Source organism: Symphalangus syndactylus, chromosome 10 (genome assembly GCF_028878055.3).
Source record: "Symphalangus syndactylus isolate Jambi chromosome 10, NHGRI_mSymSyn1-v2.1_pri, whole genome shotgun sequence".
NCBI classification, from domain to species: domain Eukaryota; kingdom Metazoa; phylum Chordata; class Mammalia; order Primates; family Hylobatidae; genus Symphalangus; species Symphalangus syndactylus.
In genome coordinates this window covers 35,609,537-35,627,082 of record NC_072432.2, presented here as the reverse complement: position 1 = coordinate 35,627,082, position 17,546 = coordinate 35,609,537, and the positions used below count along the sequence as shown (strand labels likewise).

The 17,546-nt window shown below is 37.3% G+C and overlaps 1 protein-coding gene across 6 annotated transcripts in view; it reads right to left on the bottom strand.

Annotated features, from left to right (window-relative positions):
* The window catches only part of MANBA (mannosidase beta), a 113,912-nt gene that overhangs the window by 32,966 nt on the left and 63,400 nt on the right, over window positions 1–17,546 (bottom strand). For all 6 annotated transcript variants that reach the window (XM_055296891.2, XM_063611146.1, XM_055296893.2 and 3 more), the window contains 4 exons: window positions 9,730–9,881; window positions 7,100–7,217; window positions 4,771–4,857; window positions 495–662 (listed from right to left, as the gene is read on the bottom strand). In XM_055296891.2, coding sequence (XP_055152866.2) covers window positions 495–662; window positions 4,771–4,857; window positions 7,100–7,217; window positions 9,730–9,881 — 525 coding nt within the window. The remainder of the gene's footprint in view (window positions 1–494; window positions 663–4,770; window positions 4,858–7,099; window positions 7,218–9,729; window positions 9,882–17,546) is intronic.

The window sequence follows — 17,546 nt, the reverse complement described above, 5'->3', positions numbered from 1 at the left end:
CAGAGAAGTTAATCCTCCCAGAAGTCCACAGCCCAGGAATCCTTTCATCTGCTGCTGCACTACAATGGGATATTATGTATTCAAACGATACTGTTGAAGACAGCCCTAAAAAGGTTCATAAAACATACTATATCAGTATTCAAACTTATCCATTTTAAAGATACATTTTTTTTTTTTGAGGCGGAGTCTTGCTCTGTCGCCCAGGCTGGAGTGCAGTGGCCCGATCTCGGCTCACTGCAAGCTCCGCCTTCTGGATTCACGCCATTCTCCTGCCTCAGCCTCCCGAGCAGCTGGGACTACAAGCACCCGCCACCCCACCCAGCTATTTTTTTTGTATTTTTAGTGGAGATGGGGTTTCACCATGGTCTCGATCTCCTGACCTCGTGATCTGCCTGCCTCGGCCTCCCAAAGTGCTGGGATTACAGGCGTGAGCCACCGCGCCCGACCCTAAAGATACATTCTTAAATTCTACTGCATTAAAAATCATTACTTACTGCCAATACGAGCTCTCTGATGTTTTTCACATAGAGTGTCACATAGTCCTTGATGTAGATTGGCCGGTCAGTGAAACTGATATGATACCAATTCATCATCAGCGCCTCCTCATTTTCATTATTGCCACTCCATATGATGATAGAAGGATGAGATTTCAGTCTCTTGATCTGAAAATTAAGAAAACATAAAATGATTTTCAAAGAGTTAACATAAAAAACTCAGAGCTATAATTACTCATAAAATTAGAGCCCTTGCATTTCTGCACATAAATTCTTATGTGCCAAAAACCTAATTTGAAAATGGCTAGTCATGTTAGCTGCAGGAATATATTTTAAGAAATCTCTGAGATTCTTTTTAACTAGATTTTATAAACACTGATACATAGGGTTTCTCTTCTCTGCTATATAAAAACTGAAGATAATATAATCCCTTTTTTAGAAAGAGAAAGAAAAAGGGAATAAATAAACTCTTCACTCTGTGGATTTCCACAAAGAAAACTTTCAGGAAATACAAAAGGCAGGAGACATTATATTTTGGGAATTGGTTCTTAAGAGCAAATTGGACAAATTGGAGCTCCGTGTGAAGAAACAAAGGAGGCAAAGCAAACACTACCACTGAAAGAAGGACGGAGGTTCCTATGCAGTCCTCACTGAGATCAGAAAACCAGAAGGGAAACTAGAGGTTTTACAAAGCAAGCGAGTACTAGAGGTATGCTGGCAGTTAAAGACAAATATGGAATACTCTAAAGGAAAACAGATTAGGGCAATCAGGGTGATGTCTCCTGAAATAACTATCAATGTCATGTCCTGAGAAATCAACTAACATTGAGTTACTGAATATATCTAAATATAAAAGGGAAAATTAGAGAATCTACCTGAAAACCGTGCCACATGAGGCCTGCATAAACTGAGCTCATTTGGGCTGGCCCTACATAAAGGCAAAAGGATCCACCTGTGTTATGTTTGCACTGGACAAACTCAGACATGTCGCTTCTTCTAACACACTAGGACATGTGCCCCAGTAGAGAGCAATTAAATTCCTCTGAGAATGGCAGAGTGAGTCAATGGTCAAGAAAAATTCTTTTGGAACATGTTTTGGCAATGTTACCTCATTGATATTTATAGGTTCACTTTCGCTGTGATGCATGATTACACTGATGGCCCCCAACTGATGCTGTCAATGTGTTCTCCATTCAAGAAGCTCAGAAACTCACATAGATGAAATAGAGATGCACTAAAGGCGTATTAAAGAGATATATTTCATTTTTTTAAAAATTAAGTCTTGTGTTTTTCTCAGCCAGCCATATAAACACTATTTTCTTTTTTTGTCTTTGTACATGCCCAAGAAAGGGACAGCTGCTACCAACTGTGACTGACATATTTATGCCACTGATGAAAATACAAATATAAATCCTGAAGGGGGAAAAAGCTTCAGTGGCACCGTGTTACACACAACCCTCAAGCTGACTTAGAGTTTTATGGTAAGCTTTACTTTAAAATTTTAACAAACTCTGCATGAAATGGCTCTCCTTATCTTTAATAATGCACCAAAGAACTGAAGATACATAGATGTTATATTTTAATTATTTATATGAAAGAAAACTAAAAATAAAACTGAAATGCTTGCAACCTGTGTAACTATAATTAATATGTTTAAAGTTATTCATTCATCCATTCATCTATCCACTTTGTGAATAATCCATAGAGTGGGGACGCAGAGGGGAATGAGTCCTAGGCCTCAGGGGGATGACAATCTTGCAGAGGTCTCAAATCCTTGAACAAGTAATTCAAAGTGTGATGTGTGTCTCAAAAGGCAAAAGGTTTTTCCCACGCTTAAGGTAAGAGGGGCCAAAAGAGAACAAAGGAGGTGGCCCATAAGGGCAGTGGATGGGGAAGATGTTCCAGGACACAGACAGCAAGATGGAGATGGTGCCTGAACAGGTGCAGATACCAGCTGGCCGGAGTCCCGCATAAGAGGATCTTATACCTTATCCAGAGGTCAAGAAGCCACCTCAGGGGAGCTGTTGGCTAGGGAAGGAGTTCGATTGTACTTTTTAAACCTTTTATTTTAAAATGAAACACAGTTACAGAAAACAAATTATGACACAGTTAATTATTATAAGGCAATCACCCTTGTAGCCACCACCCAGTGCAGCCACGCCAGAAGCCATCCATGTGCCTCTTCCTAATCACAGCCCCTTCCTCCTTCCAAAAGTAACCACTATCTAGAGTATTATAGTGCAATAGAAATCGCTTCCTTGCATTTCTGCAAGGAATGGTTTTTCACAAAATATACATCTGCAGACACTATAATATGAACTCTAGATTTTAACACACTTGATGGATTCAATTCATTGACATCCTTATCCTTATTGAATCTCAAATTGTCCCCTTTTGGTTGCTCAGAGTCTCTCAAAATCCTTTTGACATAACTTCGATAGCTTCCTTGTTATCTGCATGTTGAGATATTCCAGGATCAGGGTTCTGAGCAGGAATGTGGTATGACTTAAAATGTGTCAGTGGAAGATGACTTTGGCAGCTCTGTTGAGTATGCACACATTGAAAGAGAACAATGCTAGGGAGTCCAATCAGAAAACAAATGCAATGACTGAGGAGAGGGAAAAATAGGATTTGAATTAGAGTAGTAAGTACGGGGGTGAGAAAGTAAATACAAATGCTAGTAACACTGGTATCAAAAAATTGTCTCAACTTAAAACCAGATGGATGTGGGAGGTGAGAAAGAAGAAAGTATCAATGACTTTCATATTTCCTGCTAAAAAGAAAAATCTTGAAAGAGTGCATTGGGTAAAAGATAATAGATGTACTTTGAAGACATGCTGAGTTAGTGGGACAGCTGGTATTATTTGTTATTTCTTTTGAACTGCATGCCTTACATGTATTATCCTATTTAATCTTTGAAACAGTTTCATGAGGAGTGACATCATACTAGAGTTATAGATACAGAAATTGAGGCTGAAGAGGTAAAGTGACCTCCCTAAGGTGGCAGACTCACCATTCAAGAAGAAATATCAAAATATTTGTTCTTTATATATCAACATTTCAAAAAATCTGGCAGACAGTTGGACATGAGAAATTGAAATCGGAGTCGATAATTATCCACATTGTAGCTTTACCTGAGGTTACCGAGAAAATGGATTTGTTTTCTTCTTTAACGTGTTGCAGAGCACTATAAAAACTCAATATGTCTCCACAGTCTTGCAAACTCTTTACAAGGTAGGCGTGATCTCCTGGTGCAGTGATCATTTCTAATGGATGCTAATGAATCAGTCCGATGTTTCAGTAGTATTTTACTAGCATATGATACACTCACGAGTTGGTTCCTAAACTGTATTTTGGGAGTACATCATGATTTAGAATTTTCTTGTATTGACAAGCATTCCACTCTGATTCTACATGGAAACCCATGCCATGCACTTAATATTTAGGGGAGAGGAAATATAATGCAATCTGTGTTTCAAAGCATGATCATCCCCTAAACAGACCTTGCTGGAAAAATAAGTATATTCAGCACACAGCTCATAAACCTCAGATCTGTGGCTAAAATTATCAGTTGATAATATTATATTAACACCATTGCCATTTGTAAAAAGAAGATATCCAGGATCATTTAATATATTTCCTGTGCCAGACCTGGAGTCAGCCATTTCTCTAAGAAGCTTTTCTCTTAACAGGAAAGATTACTTCAGTGTAAGAATACTCAACTACAACATTGGGCATTATTTCTAGATCTTTTCAGTAGACAGAGAAAGCATATAATCACTTCCTTGCATTTATATATCTGTGAATATAAATATAAATGTCAGTATGTGGAATCCAAAATAAATCAAGGAATCAATAATAAATTTAAAATTTTCTCCTGAGCAATTCAAACAGTGGTGTTGCTGTTTGCTGAGATGGAAAAAACTTCAGAAGAAGCAAGATTGGGGAGGGGGTGCAATATAAGTTTAGTTTGTACATGTTACATTTCAGATGCCTGTTAAACCTCCAAGCAGAGGCACCAGGTAGGCAGTTGGATATAAGAAAGAGGAATTCAGTGGAGAAATGAGGACTGGGGATAAATCTGGGAGTCATCAGCCAATAGATGATGGTAAAGCCATGACACTGGGTAGAATCACCTAGGATGTTAATTACCTGGCTGTGTAATTTTTCATGGGATTTAGTAGAGAACAAAAACCAAAATGAAGCAAGATTTAACAAAAGGCAATACTGAAACATATTATGTGTTTTATTTCTTCTTGGAAGGGCAATAACATACCTGGTAGGCAACTTCTGCTTTCACTGAATCCAGGAAGCCCTGATCAGTTGGATAAAGGGCACAGGCAAACATAAAATCCTGCCATACCTAGCAAATAAAATAAAAGGGAATGCAACACTTCCATAAGTTTTATTACACAGAAGTAAGTCTTTATTCTGAGCTCTGGGCATTATCTTTCACACAAATGAAAAATCCAGTTAGCCTGATGAGTGTGATCATTGGGGCACCATTATGCATAATGGCACCCAAGAAAGGTATCAAAGACATTAGGACTTCCCAGAACTGCACAGAAGTGTACAGAAACCTGAGAAGAGAAAATCCTAGGCAGGTATAGAAGAGAGGGAAGATGGAAGAATTTGAAAAAGAAAAAATATGTGGAGGGGACACAGAATGAGGCTTCCCTCCAACCCCTTGTCACTCCTAATTCATTCCAATTTTCACCAGGCATTTGGTATTAAGAGATGCACCAGACTGTTAAGAATCATACTTCATTTATAAAGGAATTAGCTTTTCATAGACAAAAGGATTACTACATGCACATTTTAGTAATGAAACCATGTAAGTCCCTTCCTAAGGAGGCTGTGTGACGCAATGGTTAAGAACACAGCCCCTGCTGGGAGCAGTGACTCACACCTGTAATCCCAGCACTTTGGAAGGCTGAGGGGGGTGGGGCGGATCACCTGAGGTCAAGAGTTGGAAACCAGCCTGGCCAAATGGTGAAACCCGGTCTCTACTAGAAATACAAAAATTAGGCCGGGCGTGGTGGCTCACGCCTGTAATCTCAGAACTTTGGGAGGCCAAGGTGGGCGGATCACGAGGTCAGGAGATCGAGACCATCCTGGCTAACATGGTGAAACCCTGTCTCTACTAAAAGTACAAAAAATTAGCCGGGCGAGGTGGTGAGCACCTGTAGTCCCAGCTACTCGGGAGGCTGAGGCAGGAGAATGGCGTAAACCTGGGAGACGGAGCTTGCAGTGAGCCGAGATTGCGCCACTGCAGTCCAGCCTGGGCGACAGAGCAAGACTCCATCTCAAAAAAAAAAAAAAAAAGAAATATAAAAATTAGCCGGGCGTGGTGACACGCATCTGTAATCCCAGCTACTTGGGAGGCTGAGGCAGGAGAATCACTTGAACCCAGGAGGTGAAGACTGCAGTGAACCAAGATCGCACCAATGCATTCCAGCTTAGGCAACAGAGCCAGACTCCATCTCAAAAAAAAAAAAAAGATCATAGCCCCAAAGCAGCCTGTCTGAGTCGGAATTTGATTCCACCATAAATGAGCTGTTAGAGTTTGGGTAAAATATTTAACCTCTTCATCTGTCAGTTTCCTTATCTGTAAATGGGGATAGAGAATAGTGACTACCTCATTGAACGGGCATGAAGATAAAATACATAGAACACTTAGAACAATGCCTGGCACTCAGAGAATATTATAGAATATTGTCATCGTCACAGTGACCATCAGCATTATCATTATTAGAATAATTCCTAGTCTTTGGTGGCACTCTTTATATTTTAGAACAGTAATAATAGAACTAACAGAATATATTTGCTTTGCTTTATCCTCACAATTGCAAAACACATTAAAAGTACTTAATAACAATATTAGGGCCAGGTACAGTGGCTCACACCTGTAATCTCACCACTTTGGGAGGCCGAGGCAGGTGGATCACGTGAGGTCAGGAGTTCAAGGCCAGCCTGGCCAACATGGTGAAACCCCATCTCTACTAAAAATACAAAAATCAGCTGGATGCTAATTTACTAAAAATACAAAATTTAGCACGTGCCTGTAATCCCAGCTGCTCCGGAGGTTGAGGCAGGAGAATCGCTTGAACCTGGGGTGGAGGAGGGTGCAGTGAGCTGAGATTGCACCACTGCACTCCAGCCTGGGCAACATTTTTAATTTTTAACATATTAAAAATAAAAAATTAGAAAAAATTTAGAAAAACAATATGAAACACACCTTTTCTTTACTTAATTTTATTACTTTTCTTCTCTTTAGGTTTTGTCAGATCTCCTTTAAGTGTTTTAAATATTTTGTTTTCTTTTATATGCACACCTAAATATCACGAAGAAAATTATTTTAAAAGGAGGTATATGTATACCGGGATATAAATAATTTACAGGATATCTATCATTTAAAAATAAATAATTATGGTAGTTGCTATCAACTATGTCTCTGGGTTTACAAGATGCCATTTATTCCTATAGCCCCAAATGGAATATCATTCCTAGCTCTGAGACTGGGGCAACTGCATCATTCAGAACATTGGCAGTCAAACTGAGGATATAGTAACTTATCAATATATAAAATGCTATCAACTTCTCACCATTATTCCTAGTTCATCACAGAGTTCGTAGAATTCATCCTGCTCATAAATTCCTCCTCCCCAAACCCGAAGAGTATTCATGTTAGCATCCACAACAGACTGTAAAAGGAGCCGTAACCTGTAGAAGACATTTTATAAACAAATCATAATTTGGAAAAAAAAAAACAGATTGTGACAGATAAACACATTTCTAATCTCTGTTAGAAAAATGTACTCTAAAATCATGATGGTTTGGTTATAATGTAAATTAAAGAAAGTAAGATAAAATTATATACACATTAACTATAACCACATAAAATAAATAAACAGAAAAAGTATGGGTGATATCTTTACCTATTAAATTTTCAGTAACATTATTATACTCTTTTTAAAATTAAATTTATGTTTCATATTTATTCCTATAAAAAATACAGTTGTAAGCCTTGGAAAGTATGCACTAATTTTATACAAACCCTCCAAACTATAAAACAAAATCAATACTTGAGTATTAGTGCCTAGCACCCCTATCTCCTTTTATATAATTCCTCCAGCCCAGTATTTCTTTCTCTAGTAAATTTCCTTTCTACTTTTTCCAATTCCTATTCACATTACCCTCAGGAAAATCTACAAACTTACAGGCAGCTTGAGAGCATGTGCCTTCCCTCCATCCCCAGAACACTGCTCAAGCCAAATAACAGGCTGGGCAGACCCAAAGCACTGTGGGCTCAGTACAGGCACCACGGCAAGCTTACCAGTTGGCCCAGCTGGGCTGAAGGACCACAGCCAACCCAGCCCCAGCTGGGAGGGGAAAGGAGCATTTGAAAAGGAAAAGATAGAGCCAATTATCCCATGGCTGTGTCTGGAGAAGAATTTCATTTTCTTATGAAATCTAAAATAATATACACATTTTAAATTAAAAGGAAATTACTACAACTTTTGGAAAAAATCAGGGTTTAGTTACTGATGACATTTACATTCTAAACATCAAATAATATACTGCAATGCACATTTATACATTTGTAAATATGCTAAAATGTTATTTTAGATAATAAATAAGTTTAAATGTGTTTATTTTCATTTCATAAAGTTTATTTTCAGCATCACAAAGATGTAAGTTTACAGATCCAATTAGGAAATATTATTTTCTTCCAGAGTTCTATTCCTTCAGTCTCGGAAAAACATTTTTATTTTTTTTTCCTAGATCTAGAACGTTTAAGATTATATTTTGTTTTTAAATAAATTGTATTGTGTATATTTAAGGTATATGACATGATGTTATGGGACATATATGCAGACAGTTAAAAGGTTACTATAGTGAAACCAACTAACGTATTTACCATCCTACAACAGGAGTCCCAACCCCCAGGCCACGGACTGGACCATGGATCAGGCGGCACAGCAGGAAGTAAGCAGCAGGTGAGCAAGCACTACTACCTGACCTCCTGTCAGATTAGCAGCAGCATTATTCTCATAGGAGCAGGAACCCTATTGTGAACTGTGCATGCGAAGAATACAGGTTGCATGCTCCTTATGAGAACCTAATTCCTGATGATCTGAGGTAGAACAGTTTCATTCCAAAACTAGCCCCCACATCCCCCACCTTCAATCTGTAGAAAAACTATCTTCTATGAAACTGGCTATTGGCGCCAAAAAGGTTTGGGACTACTGTCCTACATAGTTATCCACTCTTTGCAAAAGTAGCTACAATCTACTCATTTAGCATGAATCCTATAAACAGCACAATTTTTTTTAATCTATATTCCTAGTGCACATCAGATCTCTGGACTTGTTCTCTTGCATATCTGCTACATTGTATCCTCTGACCAACAGCTCCCAGTTTCCTCCCCACCCTCCCACAACAGCACCTCCACAACACACAAGATTTTGTTTAGTTCTTTTGTTAAGATAAAAGTAAAAGAATATGCAAATACCTTAGCATAGAAAGGTAAATATGGGGCTGGGCCCGGTGGCTTATGCCTGTAATCCCAGCACTTTTGGAGGCCAAGGCGGGTGGATCATTTGAGGTCAGGAGTTCAAGACCAGCCTGGCCCACGTAGTGAAACCCCGTCTCTACTAAAAATACAAAAATTAGCTGGGCGGTAGTGGCCTGCGCCTGCAATCCCAGCTACTTTGGAGGCTGAGGCAGGAGAATTGCTTGAGCCTGGGAGGCAGAGGTTGCAGTGAGCTGAGATTGCGCCACTGCACTCCAGCCTGGGCAACAGAGAGAGATTCCGTCTCAAAAAAAAAAAAAGAAAGGTAAATAAGTGTTCTTGTCTTTCAAAACCATGCTCAAAAACATTTAAGGTATCATTTGAAAAGCTGAAAATAGTTGAATTTAATATTTTTTTCAGGGACTATTCAAAATATAAATTAGGCATTTTCTTATTTCTCCAGAGTAAACATAATCGTTTTCTAAAAATCGAATGGTTTCAACAGTCTCAAATAGTTTAGCTGTAAGACTACCTGTAACCCAGGAGAATGGAATATATGATTTTTAAAATCCTGTCCATTCTAAAGTGTCCAACATCTAGAATTCTATACTACCTCTAGTTCCTTGCCCAGAGACTAAAGAAAGTAAAAATGAGTAAACCTCAAGCTTTGCGGGACTGCTAATTAAAAGACGAACAAGAAAAGAAAGACCAATAACTTACAACTCAGAGGTTACTCGGTCCTGGAATGAATCTGCTGGGATCCAGTTTGAGCCTTTTAGAAATATGGGAAATCCATTAATTTTGAAATAGAAACTCAAACCAGGAGACCCTTTTATGGGCTCTTCTATAAGTTCCACTGTCCTAAAATAAACCTACAATGAACAGAATTAAATGATGAATATCGAATTTAAACATAAGCAAAATAGTTTTTTTTAAAAAAGAAGCAGACCTTTTTGAAAAACTACATTCAGTAGTTTAATGTTAATTTTCCTATTACATAATGTGGAAATGCATATTTCAGGAATATACACATATAAATTATTGCTAGCATCTGTTATTTCTCTTTTAAAAGAGAAATATAGAAACCACTGAGGAGCTACTGTAGTCTTCCACATGAAATAGGCATTTGTGATAACATCAAAAAAGACAATTTGAAAATAACATTTCTAAATTAAAACAAAAACATGCTATTTAAAAAAAATAGAAAAAAATGCTCTTTGAAAAACACATTCTCATTTCAGTGTTGTTAAAAGGTAGCCAAACATGCATCTTAGAATCAAATGTTATAACTTAACAACTTTGCAATCTTAATAACACATTACCATAAAATCACTTTGTTTAATGGGTAATTTAATCCTAATTACACATTAAACTCAATGTTTGAGCACGCTCTGGTTTCTTGACTGGAGACGTACGTGGTGTTCTAATGGAAGTAGATGCGGCAGGATCACGCACTCTGTGCTATTGGGCTCTGGAGAGGAAGCAGAGGCTCCATCCTGGTGACAGCCTAGCCAGGTTTTCCCCCAGTTAAGCATGGGCAGCAAGACTCCAGATAGAGAAGCTTTGACATTTTTATCAAAATCTTTATTCTTGCCAGCCATAAATTGGATCAAGTTTATACGATAAGATTTTATACTAACAAAGCCTAGCCTTAAGCCAAAAGCACACATTTCTCTAACTTAAAAAATCAGCGAATGAATTAGTCAAATTATTTCATGTAATAAAAGTGTCCACCATTCTCCTGCTTCCTGACTCCTGACTTTATTTATATGAAATGACAAAAGATCTCAGAATTAACTTTACAAGAAGATACAGAATATGTCCTGGATAAGGAGGACCTTGACACGCGATGATCACTCCTGCTTCAGGGTTGCAAAATGTCAAGAATGCACAGCGAATTTCAGAGGTGACTTTTAAAACACCATGATGGTGGGTTCCAATATCTAGAACAGTGCATGGTTCTTTTAGTGTGGCCTGGGGACTCCAGGAGGTCCCTTGGAGACTGTCAGTGTGTCCTTGACTCTACTTAGAGTAAAACTAAAACATTATTTGCCTTTATCTCTCTCAGTCTCTGAGTGTCAGTGGAATTTTCCAGAGACTACATGATGTGTGCCTACTTCATCACTCTGACAGCTAATGGAATGTGTGCTGTGTATTCCATTGTGATGTAGCTCTGCGGCAGAGGTTTATGGTATGAAGCAGTGCATTTTCAGAGATTAACTCAGTTTGTTCTCAGTACTTTTACTGTGCTCTTACTATTAATAGCTGTCTTTGATTATTCCTGCTGTAATCTCTGTACCCTCATTGTTGTTCAATAAATTCTTACTTTGAACCCCAAAGTTTCCCTTGCAACCTACACAGAAGCACAAAAGGAGTAGGTACTACTTATTCCTTTGTTTCACAGCAATATTTTTAAGTTTTCAAATAAAAACAAATTTTAATTTTAATTGAAACTCATTTTACACTTTAATAATATTTTATCTTGTTCTAAAAGAAAATTTATTTATAATACTTTTTTGTAATTTAGGGATGAATTGTCAAAATGGGATTAGAAGGCTTACCTTCTCACCAGCCTGGCCAACATGGTGAAATCCTATCTCTACTAGAAATACAAAAATTAGCTGGGTGTGGTGGTGCATGCCTGTAATCCCAGCTACTTGGGAGGCTGAAGCAGGAGAATCACTTGAACCCGGGAGGCGGAGGTTGCATCGAGCCAAGATCGTGCCATTGCACTCCAGCCTGGGCTACAGAGCAAGACTCCGTCTTGAAAAAAAAAAAAAAAGAAGGCTTACCTTCTCAACCTATAACTGCACTATCTGTCTATATCTGAGGATGCTGAAAAAAGTGAAACTGACATATCAGACAGTCTTTTGACTCATGGAAGGGAAGAATCTACTCTAAAGAAACTGGGTAAAATTATGAATAAGAAGTGAAATTATGATGAAAGCCATCTTTCTTTTGACTTTATGGATGTTAATAACTTACCTTTTTGTGCATTATGCAATGGAACATTTTAAAATAATATTTATGGTGCCAGTTAAGTTGTAGTGTCTCATTGAGACAAATCACTCACAGTATGAAGAAAAGAGAATTGAATATTTAAATTTATACATGATAAGCTCATTAAAAGTCAAACAGTGTTTATTACATCTTTTCAAACCAGACATGAAAAACCCACTGAAGCATCTTACAGGGTTAGTTATGCACCCCTGGCTGGAGAAGTACACATACTAGCTGAGAGATAGTTGTACTGTTGACATTGCAGAATGCTTACTAGATGAAAAGTTAGTAAAGGAAATAACAGCACTGCCACTTTGCAATGACAGAGTAACTCGTCCAATTAAGAGATTTGACTGCAATATGAAGACTGGCCTGATATCTTATCTGAAATAATCATACTTTTGCTTTATAAACGAGTGAATCTCCAGATGTAGATGGACTTGCCAGTTTGCCTGTATTTGTCTGTTATCAGCACAATAAATCATCAAAAATCTTCTTTTCTGTGAATTTTTGGCAACAATATACAAGAGGTGCTGAAATATTCAAAGTACTAAATAATTTTTTGAATAATATCCTGTAATTACTGTGTTAACATTTGCACCGACGTTACAAAAGCTGTAGTGGGTAACACTGTTGGTGCCTTAGCAGGAATCAAGGCAGTAGCTCCAAACTGCTAGTAGTCGTTACATCTTTCACCTTCATGCATTAGCAGGAAAACGAAAAAAGCCAGTTTCACTTAAGGATGTCCTTGATAAAGCAGTAAACATTAATTTCATTAAATCCCAACCCTCAGTATGCATCATTTTAATATCCTGCATTATGAAATGAGCAATATCAATAAAGTACCATTCACAACAGATAGCTGGAGGAAAAGCTTCTCGGCCATTATTAGAGTTGTATGTAAGCTGAATTGGCCTTGTCCACGACACTCCATTTTTACTTGACAGAAGGACTGACAGACAAACGATGGTTATTCAGACTTGGATACCTGGCAGACATTCTTTAGAAAATGAATGGAGTGAGGCCGGGCGCGGCGGCTCACGCTTGTAATCCCAGCACTTTGGGAGGCCGAGGCGGGCGGATCGCGAGGTCAGGAGATCGAGACCACAGTGAAACCCCGTCTCTACTAAAAATACAAAAAAAAAAATTAGCCGGGCGTGGTGGCGGGCGCCTGTAGTCCCAGCTACTCGGAGAGGCTGAGGCAGGAGAATGGCGTGAACCCGGGAGGCGGAGCTTGCAGTGAGCCAAGATTGCGCCACTGCACTCCAGCCTGGGCGACAGAGCGAGACTCCGTCTCAAAAAAAAAAAAAAGAAAAAAAGAAAATGAATGGAGTGAGCCTATCATTTCAAGGAAAACAACTAGCAGTATTTGTGGCAAAGGATAAAATTCAAACTTTCAAGAAAAAATTGGGATTAGGGAAAACTTGTATCTACTACCTCATGGTAGTAGATACTACTCAAATACTTAAAAACTTTTTAGATGACATCAGTGGTGATATTAACAAATGTGATATTATAAAAGGAAATGTTTCAACATTTGGAAGATCTGTAACTCTCAAGAAACAAACATTTTCCAATAACCAATGCATTCTATTACAATATCACATAGTATCGGTAAAGAATTCACACAAAGTGCAAGATAGACCAACGAATTTTAATGTAACAGAGAACAAAAAGTTCATTGGTTAGTTGCAATTCACATTGCAACTAACCTTTAAAAAACTATCATTTGTTAAAAGAAAATCCACAATTTATCTGAAAAGACTGTTTTTTCCCTTTGCCAAGTATACCTGTGTGAGGTCAGATTTCCTTAATCTGTTTCAACTGAAACAACATATTGCAAATTGACTGAAGGCAGATACAGATGAGAATCCCTTTGTCTCCTACTAAACAAGACATTAAAGTGACTTGCTAACATGTAAAACTGTCATTATTTCCACTAGTTCTTTTGGTCAATATATTTTTTATAAAATAAGTCATATATAAAAATAGTCATATGTGCCATGAGTTTATTATGGTTATTTAAAATGAATAAGCATTTAATTCTGAGTTTTAATATTTAATATGGTAAATATCGGTACATATAACCCTTATAAACAAAAGAATGTTGGGGTTTTCAATAACTTTTGTAAGTATAATGCAGTGCTGAGTCCAGAAAAATTTGAGAATTACTACTGCAGAAAATAGAATTTCTTAATGTATATTAATGCTACAAATTATATTAACTATACAACATAATACTTTCCAGAATATTTTTCCTTTCTGTGCAAATGTTCCTATAAAAAGACATCTCTCCCTATCCCCCAACTCTTGCAATAACAAGTTATGACTGGGGTGACAATAAACCCAAACCACCTGGCAGTGCCTCAGAGGTGAAGTAGTAATTACCAGCCACCTTTCCCTCTGGGCATTCTTTGACAAGTGAAAGGCTCCTGCTTCTATGATAAGTGTCAGTAATTTTCCACGTCCTCTGGCAGTCTTGATAAAAGTCTTCTTCTACAACAGGTATTTTACTTCAGAGAAAATGATGGGTTCTAAAAGATTTCTTGAAAAGACCCTTGAGTAACACATATTTGCATCCAAAGTAAATATATAATCTTCATATGAGACTAAAATTTTTTAAACAGTCCGACAAAGCAAATTATTGTCTAACAGTAGGAAAGAGGTATAAATACCTAAGAAACTAAAAAATGTGTAAGTCGGGCAGTTTGAAAATTAAAAATTTTAACTTCTAAATTTTTATCTATTTTTGAAGTTTCTATTAATTCCTCACTAGATCAATGTTTTTATTAGCTTCATAAAGATTTCATTTTCAAAATAGAAGGATGAACTTTAAAAGTGCAGGATAGTTGAATGCATTCTTTCAAACAAGAATTAAGGATATGTGAACTAAAGGTCCTAAGAGGTACGTGACTGATAAATATGGTACTCCTCAAATTTCTTTCTCTGGCAGACCAAACAGATGATATGTAATGAATCATTGATTCATAAACCCAAGGCTGCTTCTCAGCTGTTTGTAATCAGATACTTAAAAAGCTGTAATAGCATCACTAGATTTTCAAAAGGGCAATTTTCTTCTTAAAAAGAAACCCACTTATTTCTAAACCTTGTCAAATGTCAAACCTGCTAAAATCCTTTTACATGTATTTTAAGAGACAACCAAACACTGCATTTCTGTCTTTGCTCTGAAAGTGCTCCAGCATGTAAAAGTATTGAGAAAACAAGCTCTGGGTCTCCACAAATAGCTCTTGTCAAACAGGTCCATGCAGGATGACACAAGAGACATTCTTTGTCGTGCCCTTGCAATTTGCAGACAGCACAACCAGAAGTTAACAGATTAACATTGACATCAGCACAGTTATCTATCCTTGTAGCCAGATGTGTATCTAGTATATCTGACACCAGATAGGATCACTTTTTAAGACCTTCTCTTCTGTATGACAAAGTTATTTTCAATAGAAGTAATGAAATGAAATGAATAATGATAATGTCCAGAAAAGAATATAGACATTAAAAATTTTCTTTTCCTGAACTTTGTATAATCATGCCAGTTCTTTTAAAAGTAAAACAAATATTAGAGTATAAAAAAAGGAAAAGTTAATAGATTCAAGTTTTGATTATATTAATATATTTAATAAAATTATAAACAAAGGGAATAACATACATAATGGTATGCTATAGTAAGAAACAATAATATTTGCTATTTTCAGCCTTACCTTCTAAAAATCTGTCAACAACTTTCTCAAAATTGATCTTCTTTGGACATACATGTTCAATAAAGGGTATAGCCAGATCTTTTGATTTATTTGTCATAGCTGATGGAAAAACACCTTTTATTAATTTTAACTCATTCTTCCAGATGAGGCCAGAGATACGCAAATATTTTAGAAAAGTATTAAACATAATAAGTTTGGTAGAAATTCATAAAAATCCCACATCACATTAAACTCCAAAAAATGTAGTCCTATCCATGCCTTTGTTCTTTTGACTTTTATTCGAACTATGTACCAATGCCTCTGAGGTATAAAGAAAAAAAATCCCACTTCTCAAGTATTTCTTCTGTAAAATCAGAGAAAATGGCTAAATGATTGTGAACACAGATACTACTTGATTCATTGCTGTAGAACAAGTGTCCAGTTCTCAGAGACAACAACTGGGGCGTTTGGCGTTGCTATGTGGATTTCTCTGAGCAATGGAAAACCAGTAACTCTTTGTTGTTTCTCCTGGCACTCTTCTTCAAAATTTGATTCTTTTTTCTATGTAAATGTCGATTTCCTTATATTTTGTTGTTGCACAGTAAATAGGCTTCACCAAAATTTCTGTGCACTTATCTTCAAAGAAGACTTTTAAAGTTTGGTATTTCACTGTACATTGTTCAAGATGGAGTCTATTTGCAAATATTTTTGTATCTGATTAATGTCATCTAAAACTACACCAGAAAAAAGATAATTCCAAAGAGAAAACTGCACATAGCAGAGAGGAATGTCTGAGCTGATTCACGTGTCCACATTTTCTTTGGATTACATGGTACTTCAAAGTTGAGATTAACTTTTCAAAATTTTTCTACTGTGACCCAGCTTCATAATGAACCTTCCATCTTGTCTAGGAAAGCTTTTCTGCAGCTTTTCCCAACAATGAGGTGAGATGAGAAAGAATGAATACATTTTTTCCAAAGTTCTAAAACAAGATCACACAGGAAAAAAAAAGTTTCCAAAAAAGCAAATTCCACAAGGCTCAGAGAATAATTTCCAAGAGACTGAAATAAAATTTGGGATTAATTTCTTTGATTTTTGCACGAACTCCACAGTGAATACCGGCCACATATGCAGCATCTTTTAGCCTGGACCATGGCAGAGGTTTATGAAATAATAATCCCGTTCCTTGAAGCTATTTTCTGTGCATTCTGCAGCAGCTTTTCTGGAAATATGAGAATGACTCCTTTATTTCCATTCTACCACCTTCTCTATGACCAGTTCACACATTTGATCTCTGTTTCCAGAAATGTAAGAATGACTTCTTTATTTCCACTCTGCCACCTTCAATATAGGCCTATCTGACCAATTCACACATTTGATCTCTGTTTAAAGTATCCAGAGTGCTATCAAAAAGAATTCCAGCCAGGCAGTGGTTCATGCCTATAACCTCAACACTTTGGGAGGCTGAGGCGGGAGAATTGCTTGAGGACAGGGGTGTGAGACCAGCCTGGGCAACATGGCAGGCTGTGTTGCAACACCCACTTACTATCTGCACCTAAGGCTCACTGCTCCCCATCTCTAGAAAAGTAAAATAGGCAAGGCATGGTAGCACGTGCCTGTAGTAGTCCTAGCTACTCAGAAGGACAAGGTAGGAGGATCACTGGGGCCCAGAAATTCAAAGCTGCAGTGAGCTATGAGCAGCCTTGGTGACAGAGTGAGCCCCTGTCTCTAAAAAGAACAAAATAATAATAATAATTCTAAAGTATTTTTTTCAATATCTGCCACCCCCTGCTAAAGCATACCACTGATGTCATGTTTTACTTTGACTCTTTCTTTAGTTTT